This window comes from Xiphias gladius, chromosome 2 (assembly GCF_016859285.1).
Source record: "Xiphias gladius isolate SHS-SW01 ecotype Sanya breed wild chromosome 2, ASM1685928v1, whole genome shotgun sequence".
NCBI lineage: Eukaryota > Metazoa > Chordata > Actinopteri > Istiophoriformes > Xiphiidae > Xiphias > Xiphias gladius.
In genome coordinates, this window is record NC_053401.1 from 773,630 (window position 1) to 794,254 (window position 20,625).

The 20,625-nt window shown below is 47.6% G+C and overlaps 1 protein-coding gene across 2 annotated transcripts in view; it reads right to left on the reverse strand.

Moving 5' to 3' along the window:
- Positions 1 to 3,790: 3,790 nt before the first annotated feature.
- Positions 3,791 to 20,625, reverse strand: part of lrp6 (low density lipoprotein receptor-related protein 6) — a 49,367-nt gene continuing 32,532 nt past the window's right edge. The window contains exons 10-23 of one of the 2 annotated variants that reach the window (XM_040150816.1): positions 19,677 to 19,903; positions 18,876 to 19,060; positions 15,647 to 15,973; positions 14,352 to 14,554; positions 14,038 to 14,249; positions 12,107 to 12,297; positions 9,943 to 10,152; positions 9,548 to 9,673; positions 9,189 to 9,425; positions 7,675 to 7,785; positions 6,225 to 6,455; positions 6,004 to 6,140; positions 5,365 to 5,462; positions 3,791 to 4,118 (exon numbers count right to left, since the gene is read on the reverse strand). In XM_040150816.1, the coding sequence (XP_040006750.1) occupies positions 3,806 to 4,118; positions 5,365 to 5,462; positions 6,004 to 6,140; positions 6,225 to 6,455; positions 7,675 to 7,785; positions 9,189 to 9,425; positions 9,548 to 9,673; positions 9,943 to 10,152; positions 12,107 to 12,297; positions 14,038 to 14,249; positions 14,352 to 14,554; positions 15,647 to 15,973; positions 18,876 to 19,060; positions 19,677 to 19,903 (2,808 nt within the window). In that variant the 3' untranslated portion in view covers positions 3,791 to 3,805. Of the gene's footprint in view, positions 4,119 to 5,364; positions 5,463 to 6,003; positions 6,141 to 6,224; positions 6,456 to 7,674; positions 7,786 to 9,179; positions 9,426 to 9,547; positions 9,674 to 9,942; positions 10,153 to 12,106; positions 12,298 to 14,037; positions 14,250 to 14,351; positions 14,555 to 15,646; positions 15,974 to 18,875; positions 19,061 to 19,676; positions 19,904 to 20,625 lie in introns of both variants that reach the window. The other variant, XM_040150807.1, reaches the window with a different exon arrangement.

Here is a 20,625-nt window from a genome sequence, read left to right on the forward strand (position 1 = left end):
AAAAGGTCAGGTGCTAAAAGTTGGAATCGAACATCTGCTCCGTTCACGATCGCGTTGACCTTTGATGATCGGACAGTTCCAGGTTTCAATCAAAATGTACAAATTTTAGCAGCATCTCCTTCTCTGCGTCCAGTCAGGGACGTTCGCTGCATTGCCAGCTGTCAAATCTACGTTATGAAAGGCCTCCAAAAATATAATTTAAAAAAAAAAAAAAAAAGAAGCAGCTAATTTTAGGCTGTATTTCATCTACACAAAGTTCCCGTACGCCTGCCTCGTAACCCTTCAAATATTAAATCAGAAAATCAAATGACTTAATTCATTCCCTAAAATGATCATTTTTAATCACTTTGATTCTACTTGATCTTTTAATTATGAGGCTTTTTTTTTTTTTTTTTTTTTAATCTGAAAAACATGGACACACTAAGCTTGAATCAAACCCGGACAGAATAACAGCAGTTACCCTGTAAAGACAAAACTGAAGCGTCACTTCAGTTTTCCAGAAAAAAAAAAAAAAAAAAAAAAGATCGTACAAATTATTAATCTGAAGGGAAAAAAAATGTGGTCATTTGAGGCCTAATGCTGCTAAACTGAAGGAACTGAATAAACAAAGCGATGAGGTGATTTCACAATCTGAGGGAAGGATTTACCACAAAAAAAAGTCCCCGTCTCCAACCAGACTCTAAAACTCTGATGTTTACAGTGAAAATCTCCTCCTCAGCGTCTCAGCCGTCTTCTAAACACACGTCCACCTTTACACAAGCTCAGTCCGGCTGCGTGACAACTATGAAGTTTTGTACCGAAAATCCGCTAAAAAAATAAAATAAAAGTCCTGTAAAGTGCAGTTAGCGAATGAGAACCTCTCCCAAAAAGGTTTTTTTTTTTTTCTTTTCTCTCCCCCCCATTTGACGTGGATGTGTGTGTGTGTGTGTGTGTGTGTGTGTGTGTCCGTGTCCCCGCGCACGCGGTCGGCTTGAAAACACACCTGGACGTGTAGGTAAGTGATTGTACCACAGGCAGCTCTCAGCTGGTTGACAGATGTGAGCAGATGTTGAGGATGTACGGAGGCATCGGCACTGGTTTCTAGTGGTTCGGGTTTCTGTTCAGATGGGTGATTTTCTGCAGGAACCGAAAGGGCCTCAAAATATCACTGCGCTACACAAAAATGTCCATTTTGAAGTCAGACTCTACTTGTGCCCAAAGAAACATTGGATCCACATTTTGTGCAGAGCCACTGTCCTGTGTGCACAGGAGTCGTAAAATGTGGCATCGGCGCTTCGGGGCCTCCGTACGGGTTCGCTTCCAGAAAACAGAAGCAACTTCACTGGAGACGAGAGGAATCGTCTCAACCAGACGGAGCACGTTTTTAAAGTTTTCCAAAGACAACGTGACTGAACTATTTGGACTTGGCACCAAACGTCATGACTTTTAGGTTTTTTTTGGTTCCCGACTAGAACTTGTGCGGCAGCACTGCTGGCGATCAGACACCATTTAACATTCGTCTAATCTGTAGAAGTTGTGTCGAAAATCTTCAATTCTAATCTAATCTAAAAAATTTAAAAAAGGAACGCGATGCCCGTGATGCTTTGGGATTATCGCGGCCTTTTGACAGCGTGGGCTTTCGTTACTTCGTGAATATCATGAGGCGAAGCGTGAAAATGAGATTTTCTTGAAAGAGCAGGCAACGGGTCGGTTATCTCATTATGGTTTTCAAATTAAAAGTGTCTCCACAGACTAAAACGCCTCAGTGAGACAATGTTTTCTCTGCTTTCAGCGTTAAAAACAAAAACTTTACATCAAACGGAGCTGGTCGCCCTTTAAACGTCTACAGACAAATTTAGACTCTAAACAAAGTGATATGTCGGAGATGGGTTCGTAAAGCATTAGATTGTCTTCGAATTCATGCTGGTGTTTACATTTTCTCTTAAGCCGAACAACAAAACCGAACGTTTGACGACAGGGAGGGAAACGTTATCTTGAAAAATATATTTCTGGTCGTCACGAGAAGCACAAGAAGACAAGAACAGACCTACGGAAAAAAGAAAAAGAAAAACGAACAACAGTTTGCTGACACAAGCGTCAAGGCAACAGACCGGATGCCGCCTCGTGTTTCACCTCTGGTCCCAGCTTCAGGGTTTTGTCAGACTCAACTCCTGACATCTGCCTCCACATTGTTCAAAAAAAAAAAAAAAAAGATTTTGGCACAACAGTCCTTCAAACATCAGATTGACTTTACATGAACAGACACTAAAAACCTGGATATGTTCTTCGATTTGACTGATCTGAGATTGTCGCCGTACGTTTGGAGTGATATTCTGTAGAAAAATATAATGAGGCAATATAAAAAAAGACGGAATGAAAAGTACTGCAAGAATTCAATGGATAGATTTACAATGATTTTCTATATAGCTTATAAATACGTTATCTACACAATATGTGGTACAAAAATACTATATAGCATTTAGTGGGCACTGGATTTCCTTTGTGTTTTTTTTTCCTCAAAGTAACAACAACAACAACAACAACGACAACAACAACATAAAAAAAAAAAAGATATGAAGATGTGTAACTGGTCAGGCACAAGATCGTGTTCTCGGTGGGAAACGCTGCTTCCTCCACGTGCGAAAACGGGGATCGAAAAGCAAACCGATCAAACCAAGAGGTGGAGGGAAGCTGATGGAGGCGCCCGCGTCGGCCGCGCAGCTTCGGGTCGCTTCGCTCGAAATCACGCGGTTGCGGTCGGGCATTTGAACGTTTCGGCGAGAACAGGAAATGTCAAACACAAGCGTACGTTTTGGTTTAAATCCTGTCTGAGCATCATGACGACGACGATTTCTGGATGTGAGTCATGTGGCGCCGACCTGGTCTCCGACTTTTAGTGGGAAAAATTTCGTTTTAGCGTTTGGTACGGAGGCCCCGAGGGGACACGAGCAAAGGAAGCTAGGAGACGACGGTCTTTGCTCACGTGCTCTTCGGGCTCTGCAGCTTGTCCAGCCCCCCGCGGGGACCCGCGGAACCGGGGCTCCCGGTTTGACGGACTGGAGAATAAATATGTGCCTTACAGTGTTATTGCTTCAGCTCAGAAGGCGCCCCGGTCCTCGCAGCTCAGCACATGACTCACATCCACAGCGGACACGATCCTATGAACCGTTTCTCGGATGGAGAGGAGGTAAATGCAAATCCAAGGCCCAGTACCACATTCTCTGCCACGGAAAACCGGCTTCTTCCCCGGCCGCTCCCGATCCAGTTCACAGGGCGACTACAGACAAGATGGCTGCCGAGCGGCGCAGCGGCCGGGAGGAGCCTCCGGGGGGAGCTCTTCCGGGCTCCGCCAGCCTCCTCCTGTGGCTGTTGATGTTTTTCATATTTGGCATCAGATAAGTTAAACGTCCCACTGGTCAGTTTTCACCGTGTGCTTTTTGTCCTTCGGCCTCTTTTTCTCCTGGTTTAAGGCAACTTATATTTGTGATGATTTTAATAAAACCTTTTCTTAAAAAATGTACAAATTTCTTAATACAAACCTCCATGGCATTATCAGTAAACACTGTATAGAAAATATATAAATATGCTTTTCTCTTTTTCAATGTACAAATGTTCTGCAGCTCCCGTTTCTCTTTTTTTTCCTTTTTTCGTCCTGCACCTCACTCCTCCTCTGTGACCTCAGTCTCTCTTTCCCATTTTTAACCTCATTTATGCACAATTGCTATTTACAGTGAGGGGGCGGAGCTGTGTGGAGGGGGGTCTGTGTGTGTGTGTGTGTGTGTGTGTGTGTGTGTGGGTGGGGGGCGCGGGGGTCGGGGGATTCGGCTCACGAGGAGTCCGTGCAGGGCGACGGCGGCGGCGGGTAGAGGTGGTGGGAGTAGCTGCGCTCGGTGTAAGGCGACGGCGGGCAGCTCTCACAGTTCTCCTCCGCCGACAGGTACTGGCTGCGGGGCGTCGGCGGCGGCGGGAAAGGCTCCGAGTCGTAGTTGAGGTCGCTGGTGTAGCCCTTGGCGGCGGCGGAGGCGGCGACGCCGGACTTGAGCGGCGCCCGGCGTCCTGGCGTGTAGTCGCTGTCGCACACGTCGGTGCTGCAGGGGGTGGTGGGAGGGGCGAAGTGGCGGTAGGTGTAGGGCCGGTAGCTGAGAGAAACACCACGGAGCAGGAACGACAAAGCAAAACGGAAGAAAAGAAAATGAGCCGACAGTCTCACTTCAACAAAATCACTCAACCAGGCACAAACCGTTCTGCGAAGCTAAATATCGCAGCCTGATTGATCGATTATTGATTCTAAACATACTGCAGTTAAAACGTATTCGCACATTTCAGCTGGAACCCGGTTCACTGTACTGAACATTCATCCTTTCTTGCAGAGCGTTCCACACGTTCAGGCTGATCCCACGCTCACGTCCGAAGCCAGCAGCGGGTTAGCTTAGCTTAGCTTAGCTTAGCCTAGCTTAGCTTAGCATCAAGTCTGGGATCAGGGGGAAAACGGCTGCCTGGCTCTGTCCGAGAGGAACAACATCCTCCCGCCAGAACTTCACTGAGTAACGTGTCAAATCTCACTGGTTGAACGTGTTCAGACTCTATATCTTCTTCTAATCTGACAGGATAAAAAAACAAAACAAAACATGTTTTTATCCTGCTTGATTGTCTGACTCTGTTGTAACTGTTCACACCCAGACCTAAAATAAGTAAGAAGTTTTCTGTCTTTTTCCCCAGTATCTATAAGTGCGCTGAAAAACGTTACATCAAAAAGCGGCGGGACAGGACACTTTTCCAGTGTCTTCTGGAAATCGTCGGCTAAATGAAAAAAAAACGACGATGGCGTTCGCTGCAGTTTTCAGGCACAAGGCGACAAGACTGCAGAGTCGTGTTGTTGTGAAATTTACCGTTGAGCGACTGAAATTCAGGTTCGACCTGTCAGTTCCTGATTGTTCCTTGGCCTTCAGGTGTCACTACACTGAGAGCAGGAAGCCTCCGGGGTCAGTTGCGACGATTAGCCCCTGGTTCCTTTAGCGGAAACGCCGGTCGAGGTTCTCGACAGCCCCTTTCCACAAGACTCTAAACATACTTTCCCTTCTTCTGCATAAACACAACCTGTGGTCTCAGAGCGGGACGACATTAAGCTACAAACGGAGCTCGCAGTCGGAGCCTTTTTCAGGCCTTTCAGATCTCAAAATGTAAGAGGGGCAAATAAAAGGGTCGTCTTTGAAAGCGGCTCTGGGCCGTTTTCAGGGGGACTGTTGTAAACGTTCACACGTGCTGCAGGAACTCCTCCAGGTCACAACACAGCAGACTGTAATCCTGCAGTCTGATTACATTTCTAAACCGGATCCATTACTCCGGTACCCCCCCGAAAGACGGAACAGATAAAGGTCTGCGTACCTGTAGGACCTGTGCGTGGAGGGACTGTTGGAGGAGTAACCGAACTCCATGGTGTACTGAGAGCGAACCGTAGCAGGAGACGGAGGAGGATTCAGGATCTGTCAAACAATAAAACACAACAAGTTACCTCATGTCTCAGTTTCGCCAGGATCACAGTTGTTTAACTACAAATTAGCAGCTTCAGGAGAAAGACGCCAGGGAAATGACAGAGGCTGTTGCTGACAACGTCTCAACTGTCAAAATAATGAGGTTATTAAGACACAATCAGAGGATAATGAGCCTGAGAATTGGCAGCGGTGCCTCGTTTTACGGATCCGTCATGTCCCAGTCATTTCATTAGGCCTGGCACCGATTTCAGCGGAAACAGACACTCGGGTTTGTTGAGTTGAGAGGTCCGGAGGAGCTGCTCAACTGAAACCCACTCAAGTGTGCGTTGGTCTCTCCCCGCTGGAAGGCTGAGGACACGCCGCACACTCCTGTGCTCACCTGTTCAGCCGACCTGCCGTACACTGACCGGAAGATCAGCGACAGCTAACTGGAGCCGATCGATCGCTACCTCCCTGCGTCACTGACCCCAGAGCGGGTCTACATTCCTAGAACTGACAACTGGCGTCTGTTTCTGAGTAGCGTCTCTCTCACCGGCGGGAAGTAGGTGCCCTTGGTGCTGGACGAGCTGCTGGACGAAGCCCCGGTGACGTGGGCCCGGTCGTACGGAGGTCCGCTGCTCCCGCCCATGATGCTGAGGGAGCCGATCACGGACTTCCCTCTGGACATGCCTGTCCAAGCGCCAAAAAACAAACATTAGCACCGGGTTTATTCAGGGAAGACGAGACGCATCGCAGCGTGACCGCGCGTCTGACCTGGCAGTGAGCTGGACAGCGAGCTGGGATGCGGCACGTATCCCAGCGGCACGGACGACGGCCCGTGAACCACAAAATCGTTGGTGACCGTCTCGCCGTCGTCCTTCATCTGCGGGCAGAGGACGCGTTGACACACGAAATACACAGCGCCGACCACGAACAACGCCATGACCACGCCCACGATGGAGCCGATGGTGTTGTTGGGTGGAGGCGGCGGCTCCTCCGTTGGATCTGAAACCACAGAAGAAGAGTGATGTTAAAACACGACGGACTGATTCGCTTCAGGGAAAGCAGACGCGGCAGCGTGCGGAAGCTGAAACGATTCCCTCCGTCGAGCTGAGCGAGTAAGGAAGCGGATTCCAATCTAACACGTTGCGACATAACAGTGAAACACAGTCACTGCACTAACATGAACTTTAAATGATGGGAAACTGTAATGAAAAGGAAAATAAGCCGTATAAGTCCTGTCAACACAAAATGACAGCTGGGCACATTAAAGTTTGATTAGTTCCTTATTTTCAGACGCTTGAAACGTCGTATTTATCAATTCCTGATACTGATTTTCACCAAGTTGCTCAGCTTCACTCTGGCTACGTATTCAATGTGAGCTTTAATGAATTATTACCTTTACTCCCTTGTGACGAAGGCAATGAATCATTTCAGGAAAAGCACTTTTTTTCAAAAGTTACTCGTCTAATTCCCTATAAACGTAAATAAAGTGCAGTTTCACAAATGACAAAACGCATTAGACTTGTTGGAGAAGCCGAATCCAGGTGATGTTGACAAATGGTGGGCGTGACTGACTAAGGCTGGTGAAGTTGCAGTGAGCTGGAATGATCTAGAAAACATGAAACGTGACCCGGTAACTGCCTCAGCCTTGTTCTGCTCTCATGAACCTGCCGTTTCCTCCAGTCACAGCTTTTAAACTAGCCCGCGCTTTTTTCGTCAATGGGCTCCCCATTGACTGTTTGATGGTATTTGCTCGCCGGAGTCTGGCGGGACGAGTGTGGGACGAGTGTGAGACCGGTCCCGGTCTCGCTGTGGCGAGACGAGTTGGGACGAGTGTGAGACCGGTCCCGGTCTCGCTGTGGCGAGACGAGTGTGAGACCGGTCTCGCTGTGGCGAGACGAGTGTGAGACCGGTCCCGGTCTCGCTGTGGCGAGACGAGTGTGAGACCGGTCTCGTTCTTTCTTTAAAGCAGAATTAAAACTGGCTGAAGCAACTCATTGAAACCTGCTCATTGCTGCTCGCGGCTTTAATTTCGCAGCTGTAAATCAATATTTTTGTGTTTTTCCTTTTTTTTTTTGTTTATTTATTGAACGATTCACTTTCATATTTGCGTTTGACATTGAAACAAATCGCTCTGACAAGTTAATCTCTTGAAAACGTTAGAACATGGAGGGGCGGACAACGTTTCAGCGTCCAGATGCGGGCGAGCGCGTGGACTCACAGCAGCCGATCTCGTCGGAGTTGTCCGTACAGTCCATGTTGTTGTCGCACTTCTTGTGTTTTCCGATACACTGTCCGTTAGAGCAGGTGAACTGGTCCAGAGGACAGCGCACTGCAAGACAAACATCAAAAAAATTAAAATCCTCTCCCAGACAGTTTTCTCTGGTCAGGCCTCTTCTCAAAGCTGATTATATACTTTTCAACACTAGAGGCATAATACGTAGTTTAAATGAAAAAAAAAAAACTGCATCCTTACTATTATCGGCTGCCAAATACTGAGACCGTGAAACTTGTATGAGTTGCCCAGATGGCAGAATCATACCATAGTGACTCTCTCCAGAAATCATTCCGCACAAAAAGGTAGACAATCTTACTCTTCAAACAACAGATGGAACCGAATTAGAAAATGTCTCCTCGTTAAAAGACAGACTTTCCCCCTGCAGCAAGAGAAGAAGAAAAAAAAAACCCAAAACAAAACCTGGCTCAGTCCAGATTTTTATCTGTTTTGGAGAACGGTGACATCTTGTACGTGCACGTCTCCTGTAAAATACTTTCTCCAACATTTATCAGACCGGATCATCTCGACGGATCCTTGGAATGAGTTTGGAATAATCATCCCAGATAAACTTTCCTTGGAAACACTGCCTTCGTATCAGGCATTCGAACATGACACCCAAAATACGTTTCATCAAACATGGAACTGTTTTCGGCAGTCGCTCTCCTTCACCCTCTCGGGTTTTCTGTTGGAACCACGTGAATGCTGGAAAGGTTTTATGTGACTCTGTATTAACCGACCAGATGCTGAAAAAAGAGGCAAAGTAAAGGTTAAATAGAAGGTTTGAGGAAAAAAAAAAAAAAGAATCAGTCCATCGACAAAGGAACTCAAAGATCTTAGAGATTTCAACTTCTCTCAAATTTCAGAAAGACACCTAAAAAGTACAGATGTCCCGAGCTGATCCCACAGATGGGTATCGGGACCGATCAGAATCAGATCCTCCCGACTGTTCTCATCATCAAAGCTGAGAGCGGAAAACCTCCAGGCAGCGGCTTCTCGTGTTCATCTGGCGCTGACGTCGCCTGATGTCAGTTCTGTCAGGAGCTTGACGGCAGAACAAAATGAAACCTGCCTTTGGCCAAAGACTGTGTATGAGGCAGAGGAGGCATCGCTCTGTAACACCGCCGTGCAATCAGAGAGGACCGAGCGTGGCGGCAGTTTAAGACTCCAGCAGAGTGAGACGTCTTCTCACTTCCATTTATCAGATCAACAATTTAAGCTAATGGACCTGACGGTTTTGAACCTTCGGGGTTCGGATCAAGTAGCTCGTGAAAAACAAGGCGCGTCAGATTTATTAGCTACGGCCGTTATTTCAAACTGTCAGAACCTGGTATCCCCAGATTTCCAATGTTAAATGACTCAGAAAAAAAAATGTGCACCTGGGCTTTTTTATGGCAGCTTACCGGCCTGAAACCATCCAGACAAAAGACACCACGGTCCCTGAGCGTTACCTGTCACACCTTCACACTTGTTCTCGTCCGAGCGGTCCTGACAGTTGAACTCTCCGTTGCAGCGGAGGCTCAGGTCGATGCACTGCCGGCTGTCGCACTGGAACTCGGACTCGGAGCAGACCGGACAGTCCTCCTCGTCGCTTTTGTCGTCGCACTCGGCGTAGCCGTCGCATCTCCAGGCCTGAGGGATGCAGTCCACCTCGCCGGACGTGCAGGAGAACTGCTCCGGAGAACAGGTGGGGGGCTCTGAGGACGACACACGCACACACGCACCGAGACTGTTAGATTCGGCCCCGTAAAAGCTAGTAAGTGGACCTCGAGTGGAGGTTGGTGAGTGGGTCGGGTGCGTTTCATTCTGGAGCTTTCACCTCCACAGGAGAGCTCGTCCTGCAGCAGCACCAGGTGGACGGGGCACGAGCAGCGAGTGGTCCCGTCTCCCTTTACGATGCAGATGTGGGAGCAGCCCCCATTATCCCAGGTGCATGGGTGTTTACCTGGAACATAGAGCGGGTGAGTCAGAGAAGCCACTGCGGACAGTGTTCTGTCTAATAACTGATGATACGTACGAAGGATATATCGACACCGCTTTTCAAAAACACAGTATTTGTTGGGCTCTAGTAAAATACCGTTTGGAATTTTTATATTTCGTAAAAAGTATTTAGCTCTAAACGTCTTGGTTCGTCCTTGCAAACGCATGACGAGTCGAGCGTCTCTCTGCTCCGGGATCGGGATTAAGGCTCAGCCAGCAGTTAGGTGAACTCACTGTACTCCCTCATGTCCAGCTCGTGGACGGCGTGGATGTCGCTCAGGTAGGCGATACGAGCCTGGATCTTGGTGCGTCCCTCCCGCGTCGTCTTATCGATGCGTTCGATCATCTGCTGCTGTTTGTCGATCCAGTACAGGTGGTTGCCGAATACCGTCAGCCCGACCGGCTGCAGGATGTTGGAGTCCGCAATCACGATCCGATTGGCTCCTTAAAAAAAAAAGGCACCGGGGAAAAAAGAAAAACAAGGTTGTAGGGCAAAAAACTTCAGGAAACAAGGCAATAAAAGGGGTGAGAAACTGAGGGTGAGGCAGGAGGGGAGGCAGGAGGAGTGGACAGCGATACACCCAGGTCAGCCACAAGGCAACACAGCTAAGAATAATCTGGACAGAATGATAACAAACCAAAAAAATTATATACATAAATTATATTTCTGCCTATATTTGTTCACATTCAGTCAAACGGTCCCATTTAAAGCTGCTGAACCAGCTGTGATCAGCTCCTGTTGTAGTGTAGCCGAGGACGTTCAGACAACTGCCACTGGATCACTGTGATACTGAAGGAAACTTAAAAACATGACGATTCTGAATGAAGTTCTGCAGCCTCCTTTACCTCCAGTTTCTAAGTGGAATTCTGGAGCTTTATTCTGGAGGGACATGGGAGGTCACAATGTCCTCGGGAAGTGGACGTCAAACCGAATCTAACATGTGTCTCATGTCTGTGAGCTCAGATCTGACTGAGTCAGGACTCTGAGGAGGACGGTTTCTGAGTTTGCAAGCACCTTCATTTCCCTTCACCTGACACCTACATCCTTGCCTCACATCTCTCTCCCTCTGAAACTCGCTGTGAAAACCTGTGATCTACATGAGAGACGTCTTCCACCCTGTATTACAACAGTTGTTTTCATAGTGAAAAGCTCTCTCATACCGTTGCTTAATGGATTAATGTTGAAAAGTCTAAACGTCTTTGCGGATTTACCGGACACCCTCTCCTTCGGCTTTACTCTCACATGACTCACTTCAAGTCATATTCACCTCACAGCCGTGCTGCAATTATACAAGTCACCTGAGAATCCTCAACATTTGCCAAATTCCTGCCTGAACACTTTACTCCGGTAAGCCACAGAGTTGCCTCAGAACGCGGCCAAACTGAACCACTTCAAGCGGGAAGGCGTCAACTGTTCCCCAGCGGCGAGTCTGAGTCGTGATCTTTTTTCCGGTATTAACGGGGACACGGTGTAAGTTTTGAGTCTGTTTTACGTCATCACACCAACACGTTTCTGAAATTCATCTCCCTCTGGGCTGGACTCAGGTCTGGTCTACATCGAGTCCGATCTACTGTCGCTCATCTCCATCAGTTTCTCTCTAGGTGCTGTTAATCTAATCGTCCTGATGGGGGCGCCAGTCTCTCCCGAGCAGCCGTTCAGGCCCCCATCTGACTCAATGAGACCCACTGAGCTGAGCCGATCAGCAGAGGATCAAAAGAGGAGGACGGAGACCAGAACGAGCTCTACACGGTCTTCTTTCCCGCGTCAGAGACAGAGCCAGGACGCCTCGGAACCGTCCCGGCCCTCCGCTCTGACAGCCGGACGGCGCCGTGCTCTCGGCCAGATCCTTTACGTTCCCGTCGGCCCGCGTGGGGCAGCGGGGAATCGCAGGAATGCACTGGAACGCCCCCCTCAGTTCAGTTTAGTTTGTTTATTTGCTCAAGTAGCAATAAAACTAACACTCTCTGCGTGTCTCAGCTATTTTGTTTTGACTTCATTTCTCCCGGTTTTTTCAGTCAGATGAGCAGGTAAGAAATTTGATTTCTCTTCACTTTATTTCTGGTTAAGTAAGTTAGGTTTCATTTTGTTATTTTGCTGGACCCACAGCGAGGCCAAACCGAAATGGTTCCTGGGAGCTGGGAGGCGTCCGCGTTCCTCCCCGGGCCGGGGTTCAACGTTTGTACGTGCATGTCAATGTCCTCGGTGCTGCCGAGCTCATCAGTGTGAGACTCGGATGCAGACTCTCTACGAACACCAAACTGAGGTCGTCTCAGTGTGAAGACAAAAATCCTCCAGACCAGTTGTGACTGACGCGTGAACTTTCGTAACCAACGTAAATGACTACAAAACTAACATCGCTGGTACTTTCCCAGGAGGAAGTTCATCCCTCTGACTCACCGGAAAGGTCGCTGCTCTCGATGCGTCGCAGGTCTGAGTCGACCCAGAACAACTTCCCCATCTCGTTGTCGATGGCCAGAGCGACGGGTTTCCCCAAGCCGCTGAAGAACAAAACCTCCCGCTCCGTACCGTCCAACGCCGCCCGCTCGATCTTTGGAGAACGCTCCAGCAGGTTGGTGAAGTACATGTACCTGTAGGAGACAATGAGGAACAGGACAGGTTCAGTCAGACCGACCAGCCTAAACCCCCCCCCTTCGACACGATGCTCCGAAAGACACCGCAACTGTCGACTGAGATTTAATTCACCCAGATCGTCTGAGTCTAACAGCATAAGTCTTCAGAGGATGTTTGTTTCTGGCGTGACTTCCTCTCCGGGCTCTGAAGGAACCAGAACATCTGCAGACTTCATTTCTCAACCACACAATGACCCCGAGGTTACTTCGCGAACCCCGGCCCGAAGGAAACCCTGCAATTACGATTCCAAGAACTTCACGAGCCCGAGAGAACAAACGACAACAACTAATTACCGCGTGATGAGGAACAGGACACAGACGCGGAGGAACAGCGATACAAACAAAATGCTCGTAAAGTACTTTAGTCTTTCAGTGAGGAGCTTGTTGTTTGATAAGAAGCGTGGGAGTGGATCTCCAGGCCTCGGGCTTCAGAACTACCTGCATGGATCTGACCTGCCTGCAGAGTTCACAGGGCAACAGCTGAAGCTCTCACACGTCTGCTGGAACTGGATTCAAGACCAATTTGACTACAAAATTAAATAAGGAAATCTGGCAAAACAGCACATGAAGCAAAAGAGAATCTTTTGATAAAACGTATTAACTTCATGGCATCCGCCCAGGGAGCCCGTGTGCCAATCAATGCCTTCCTCTCATCTGTCCATCTTTGCTGCTTCGTCTTCCTCCTTCCCCCCAAAACGTCGAATCTGTCTTATGTGCTAAAGGCAAAGGGTGTAGGTTTTGGTGCCAGAGGCGATGGGACACCATTAAGTCAAAGGTCCATTAAAGACCAAGTGAATTCTATTTCCTGCATTTTCATACATTTATATCAATCTGGAAAAAATGGGTCATGATGCTTCCCACAATAATCGTAGAATAACCAAAAAATAATCAAGACCTACAGCTGAAGAAATGATCTTTTTTCAGCCAAAAATACGCAGTAATAAGTGATGGATGTTTCTACCCATCTGATGTAGCACGGCACGGGAAGGCAGGTACCGTCCAGTCATGCCAGGTCTCCGCAGCCTTCCTGACCCCGCGTTGCCTTACACGGAAACGATCCCTGTGAGTTCCCCTCGGTGCCGCACGGATTCAAATGTGAGATAAACAAAGTGCTGGGAGGTATTGCAATTAGTATCAGCTGGAGAGGCAGAAAACTCTGTCTAGAGACATTTTAGTGAGGACATCAAATTGAAACTGTAAACATCCCCAGCCCCATTTCGCCCTGGGGTAGAGCTTTGAAACTTTCCAAAAAATTTAGGCTCAAACGATTTTAAAACTACTCAAAATGCCACCACTAGTTACACAAAACTCTAATACATTGTCCTGCCAAAAATCTGCAGCTCTTTAAAGGCTCAGATGGTTTTTATCCACACAGTATATTTCTGCTTCTCCGTCACTCTCAGTAAAACCACGGAGAAAGGCCAGCTGAGTAATTTTGATCATTTTGAACTAATGAAGTGCAGGTGTACGGGACGCCCCTCCGTTGCATGTCATCTAGGGCCGAAACCAACGACCGTTTCCATTATCAATCTCAATTTTCAATGGAGCATCCAGAAAACAGTGGAAAATGGGCGGTAAAGTACGGAAAAGAAAGAGGCTGAGCAAATATTGCGAGAGTGAGATCAAAGATATGTTATATATTGAACATGGCGTCTTTCGCCGCATCAGCGGAGAGAAGGTGCGGCTGTAAACACTGACCCTCTCTCCGGGTTGACCACGATGGCCCTGGGCTTGTCATGCTCCCCCCTCAGCACCACGCCGACTCTGCTGCCGTCCGTCCGGGTGACGTTGATGACGTTGGTGACCTCGCTGGTCCAGTAGATGAAGCGGCTGTAGATGTCGATGCTCAGGTCGTAGAGCTGCAGACCCTGGCTGGGTCCGCCCAGAGAGCTCGACACCACCGTCATACTCTGAGGGCGGAGACGTGACACAGGTCAGGGGCCGGCAGGAGGTGCGGTTTTTAATCGCAACGCTTTTAGACAAACCGGCTCTGGCTGCCGACAGGCGCTTACCTGGTTTCCGTCCTCCTGAGCTCGGCGGATGACGTTCTGCTTGGAGTCGATCCAGTACAGCTGTTTGTCCAGCGGGTCGTAGTCGATGGCTCGGACGTTCCTCAGGCTGTGGATGGGCAGGATGATGTCCGGACTCTGCTGCTCGTCGATCACCATGCGGTTAATGGCCGTTTTCTGGCTGAACAGCAGGAACGAAGTAGGAGCTGAAAAAGACGACAAAGATGAAAACGCGTTTCAGTCGAGACGACTTTGTCATTCTCACATTTTTCCACCAGTGGAGCAAAAAAACGTACAGTCTGTGGCCATTTGAGGACACAACAGAGGAGCTTCGAGCTTATGTCACCTTTTAGTGATATCGCAGTTATTTATTGTAATCGCAAGTGTCTGACTTGTAAATAGCGCAACAATCATTAACGTCAACGTCCAAATCTCGACTGTGACCGGAAAACTTCTGATTGTTAGGAAAAGCTCTGATGTATCTGACCCGAGTTGCCTGAGGAAGAATCAAAGCCAGATGCCTCAAACCAGCCACAGACCCACGTTTGACATGAGTAAATCAGACTCTGGCGGTTTTAGTGTTGTGTTTATTTGAATCCTCACATGACAACCTCACGCTCACCTCTAACGTCCATCCCGTTTGACGTGAACGGGACACTGATCTTAATTTTAGCAGAGCATGTTAGCAACGTCGCAGTTTGTGTAAAAAAGCCTTTACATTTTTTTTTTTTTTAATTATTTCAGTTTCCTAGCTCCACTTTGTTCAATGTCATTATTATTGTTTATCAAAATATGTTTTGTTTGTTTTGATTCATTTTGTATTTGATCTTTAGCCAATGTTGTTCTCTGTTTTTTAATTTGCTGGATCTTTTTTAATGCTGGTGTTGATTTGTTTTGGTTTGTAAAGCTCTTTGTGACATTGTTCTGGAAGGTGCTATATAAATAAAGTTGAAGATTCAACTCCTCTTGGATTCGTTTTGAAATGCACTGGACGGCGTTCGCCTCCGGTTTCTACTGAGGAATCAGTTGTATCATCACTCTCATCCAGACCTGTTCCTACAGCCGGGAGGAGTAAAGACTATCTGTGTGTGCTGGGGAGAAAGATGCGTTTCCTGTCAACATCTGGCTAGAATGCAATCAGATCTCCGTCCATCGCTTCTGCTCCTCGGATGCAGATCTCAGAGCTTTGTTGAGCTCATACAGCCGTCAAACGAGTCAGCGACATACATATCTGAGAGACCCTGGCTGGTGAAAGTTCCCGTCACGGCGGGTGTAAAACGGTTTCGTGGCTGTCTCACCGCTGCAGGTCTTGTTGTCGTAGTTGAGGGAGAAGTGTGCGGGGCAGCCGCAGACGAAGCTGCTGACGGGGACGGCGAGGCAGAGGTGGGAGCAGTGTCCGTTGGTGGAGGCGCAGGCGTTCCAGCCTCCCTGTCTGGACGAGTGAAACACCAGGATGTCCATGACGTAGTCCAGGTGGCCCTGGATGACGGTGCGGTTCTGACCGCTGGTCTTGTTGGCCCGCTCGATGCTGCGCTGGCTCCAGTCAGTCCAGTAGATGTAGTCCTGGTACTGGGTGAGGCCGAACGGGTGAGGGAGGTCGTCAGCTATCACCTCACGCTCCAGACCTGAGGAGGAAAAAGTGTGAGGAGAGACAGCGGAGAGGAGTTCATTTCATCAGTAAAATGGACGTTGAAAAACATTCACTTTTCTTCCCTCAAAGAAAAAGAGACAAAAAAAAAATCAAAAGGTTCAGCTGAAAACAAAACCAACAAGTTTTGTAAAGTATTAAAGTGACAGTCAGACAGTCTGGCCTGTTGCACTAATAAGCAGCACGTCGTTTGTTGTTTTAATGTTAAAAGCGAACAGACCTCTGGTCCGAGCTCAGCCACAAACCCACCGAAAGTGAGACAGGAAGCAGCAACTAAAGAGCTGGGACAACGGGGGGAAACTATTTGTTGACGATCTCTTTTTAAGACAAAAGTAAGAGGAAAAAAATTATTAAAAATGTTATTTGTTGACAAAAACCACGACAAAATGTATGACAATCTTTGTCAGTGAATAAAAACCACACAGTTATGGGAAAGATGGAGAAACGGACCAGCTGATTGAGCTGATTTGTCTCTGCACGTAATGTTCACTAGTGTTACTGGTTCTTGGAAGGAAAAAAATAAATTTATGGACTGAATTCATCTGCAAACCTCTGAAGACAGGAAGCAGCAACAAAACGGCTGGGACAAACGGAAAAAAACGCACAGGCAGCACGAGGACATTGATAGAAAGGTAAGTTAACGTGAAGTTGTCATCACGTCAGTGTAAAGTACAAGTTTTCTGAAAAGCTATTGAAAATATTTAAAAGTGTAGTTTAAAGGAATATGGAGGTATTTCATTCACTGAAGGAAAAAACCCGTGTCAAACATCAACTGCTCAAATACACTCGGAGTGTGAGTAAAGGTGGATTCATTAAAAAAAACTGCTGCCGTCAGTATTTCTAAGGCCTTGAGTCCAATGGATATAAACCAATCCAGAGAAAAATAAAACACTGACTACACTCACATTTAATCAGTCGATCATTTCAGAAAAAGTTTCACACATTCAAAACTTCTTTTGAGAATATCAACGGCGACAGTTCTTATTTTTTCATGGCACGCGGAAAATTCAAGTACGACGACTCGATTCAGTCGCAGCGTGTTTCAAACGGCGCGTGGGGGAGCCAGAAAGCTCCGAACGCACAAAGAGAGCGGGAATAAAATATTGACGGCAAAAACTAGACTCAAATGCCTGAACAGTTTTTGTCGACTACAATGTACAGATCAAGTGACCGAAACTGATACGCGCTAAATCAAAGCCAGCTGTCAAACTTAACACGGCCGGAGAGAAAAAGCTGAGAAAATAATAAAGGACTTTGGTGTAGGACACATCTGCCCAGCGAGGGCTATTTTCTGTCCTCGACGTCCTACGCCAAGACTGAGGCTATTTTCCTGCACACAAAATTGGTAGTGTTGTAAGAGCAGTGTGAGTGTGTGCAGAGCCCAGTCTAATAGCAGTATCATTTTAGGAGTTTTGTGTGAGGAATATTTTGGTCCTGGTTTACATCCACCCACGTGCTGAGAGGGAACACTTCAGGACAAAACTAGAGAGCGGAGCAGCTTTTGTTTCAGCAGCACTTTGAAGTTCCCTCTCATAAATACAGGAACAGAGCGAGCAGCTAATGGAGAACATGTATGTCTTCTGTCATCTCAGACCAACAGAACACACAGAGAGCTCAGAGATGTGCAGAGAGCTGCACGGACACATGGGACCACAACTGTAAACACAAAGAAAGTTAAGATCCAGTCTTTGAAGCCCACTGAAACAAAGATCACTGAAAAAAAAATCAAAATTCATTGCGACAAGTTCACAAAAAAAAAAAAAAAAAGCTTTTTTTTTTTTTTTTTTTTTTTGATGCCTTTTTTTTTTTTTTTTTTTAACATCCATAGAAAGAGGAAGAGGGGAGAGAGGGAGGAGGAATCCCCAACTGACGATGGGAGGGAGCGAGATGCTTCACGCACAGCAAAGGCCCTTGGCCGGAGTCGAAACCGGGTGCAGCAGGTGCAGCAGGTGCAGCATCCGTCTCAACCACTAGATCCGAGTACAGCCGATCACAACAGGCGATACCAAGAATGTCAGCGTGAGAAGCGTGTTTGCGTCTGCCCTGTGTTAAAACAGCACGGGGGGGGTGTTTAAGGTACCGGGGAGACAAGCAGCACGATCCAGAAAGTGCCCGCGATACTCAGACCGAATTTTCCAACTCTGGAAACTTATCCCGGTGGCAGCCGTTTCACCGGCTGTCGCAACCATCGCCTTCGTGTTACAACGTCATCTGCCACCAACGTGCGCCAGCACGCGTGTGATTGGCCACCGCGGCGAACTGTCGAAGGACGTTGTGTTGCGGCAAAAGTTGAGCTCGGTTCACCTTGCTTTGCCCGGAGCCCCCCCGTGTGACGCCGGCCTGGTTCCATTCAAATCAATGACAGGGCCGCGTGTTTTTTCACAAGGAAAAGTCCAGAGTCAGAGACGCGATGAGTCCATAAAAACTAGAGTCAGACCCGCTCAATTGAAAACAAGTAGTCGTAAACAGATGCTGATGGCAATGCTAACGTCCAATGTTCAAATCCAGCTGCAGATGCTCTCTCCTCAAGTTCCCCGTCTGCCTCTTCACATATACTGTTAATCAAAGAAGAAATGGCCCCAAAAATACCACCGAACTTTAAAGAACTTAAAAAAACAGCGCATATGTGATCAAGTAACCATGGAGGTCGTCCTAAATTTGTGTCAGGCTAGATATAAAAAATGTTGATGAATGCGACGCTTGTACTGCACTTTGTGTTTAAGGGGCCTCGGCCTGCAGAGCCATGGATTCTTGTTTTACATTACAACTACAATAATTTGGGCCGTACGCACCACGCTGCCCCAGCGTTTTGCTCTGATAACGGGAGACGGAGAAGCAGCTGCTGGAAGAGCGCAAGGCGATTAACTGCGGGCGATTACCGAGCATGTTGGAGGACTCGATGAGCGTGGTGTCCAGGTCGGTCCAGTAGAGGCGGCGCTCCGCGTAGTCGATGGTGAGCCCGTTGGCTCGGCCCACGTCGGCCACCAGAGTGATCCGACCCGTCCCGTCCATTGCCGCTCGGTCGATCTTCGGCTTCCCGCCCCACTCGGTCCAGTACATGTACCTGTGGAGAGGGAATAGGTGAACACCAACGGGTCAGAGGCAAATTAGCTCCACCTTCACCAGCAGCAAGATTAAACCCATGTCCCCCTGGAAGCACCGATAACTGTAATCAATAATATAATGGACGGTACATGATTCTGAAATTGGCCTGTCTGTTTAGCGAGTACTTTTACTTTTGGGACCTCAAGTACAATTTGATGCTGAGACTTCCGCTCCCCCTTTCAACACTTCAACTGTCATCTGTCATCCGTTTCATACACTTGAAGTGTCTCTGATTTGTTTAGGGACTGACGTACATCTCAACTCCTTTCAGAGCCAGACTTTAAACTGAATCTTCGTCTGCTCTCAGCGCTCGTTGTTCGACTGATATTTCAACTTCCACCTCATGCGGAGCTTCTTAACTGCATGTCAGACACCTGTATTCTGCCTGCCACTTCAACTACTTTCAGTGCATGAGGTATTTCAGATGTTATTCTTGTTTTTAGCAGTCAGTTAATTTATCTGACAAACTGGAGATAGTGCAGGCAGCAAATGAACCCCAACCCCCTCTAAACCCGCGACACCTGCGTTCCGTTCCGCTTTCCAACACAGACCATCTGTTTCGTCCGAGTTCTCACCCTTCGGCAGGATCCAGAGCCAGGGCTCGCGGGCTGTCCAGGTCCTTCCAGACCAGGACCTGTCGGTGCTGCCCGTCCAGTTTGGCCACTTCGATGCGGTTGGTGCCGGTGTCGGCCCAGTACAGGTTCTTCCCCAGCCAGTCCACCGCCATCCCCTCCGGGTAGTCCAGACCGAACTCCACCACGTGCTCCAGAGCGCTGCCGTTCATGAAGGCCCGACTGATGGTCTGCGGGGGGAGGGAGAGATTATGCACAGGCGTTGAAGGTCAGATTAAAGATGGGAGGGGGGCAGAACTAATAATCCAGATAAAACAGCTTTATACGCATTGTGTTTCTGGACCCGTCAAGACTTCTTCTTACAGGGTTTCTGCAGGTTCACCAAGTTCTTTTTTCTTTTTTTGTAAAATCGATAAATCTGCCGAATATTTGCCCATATTTTGATACATTATTTCGTCTGCAAAACAGCCGTGGAAAATAACAGTTGTATCAGAGACCAAGGTGAAGTCTTTACTTGTCTTGTTTTGTGCAACCAACAGTCAAAAACCCTAAAATGAGGAGTTAAAACAGTGAAAATCTGAAATTCCGGGACCATTTTAAAAGCGTTTGCCGGAGAATTTTGAGCTTATTTTTCTTTTTTTTTTGGACATAATTGATTTCATGATTATTGAATTATCAAAACCCTTCTTCATTGATTTTGTGGTGATTTATTGACCAACTGTTTCAGCTCTAGAAGGAAATATTATGCACATTTTAAAACTTGTTATCGTTAACAAGGTAAATTTGACTATTTAATGTAGTATACAGTGTTCTAGGTCATATCCTTGCTACGTCCTGAGTCCTGTTCAATGGTGCCTGGTCTTTCTAACCTGCGATTCAGACTTTCATCCTTGCATTTTACCTGATGAAGGTCTGACTAATTATTCTTCTTTTTGTTTCACTTGGGTCATTT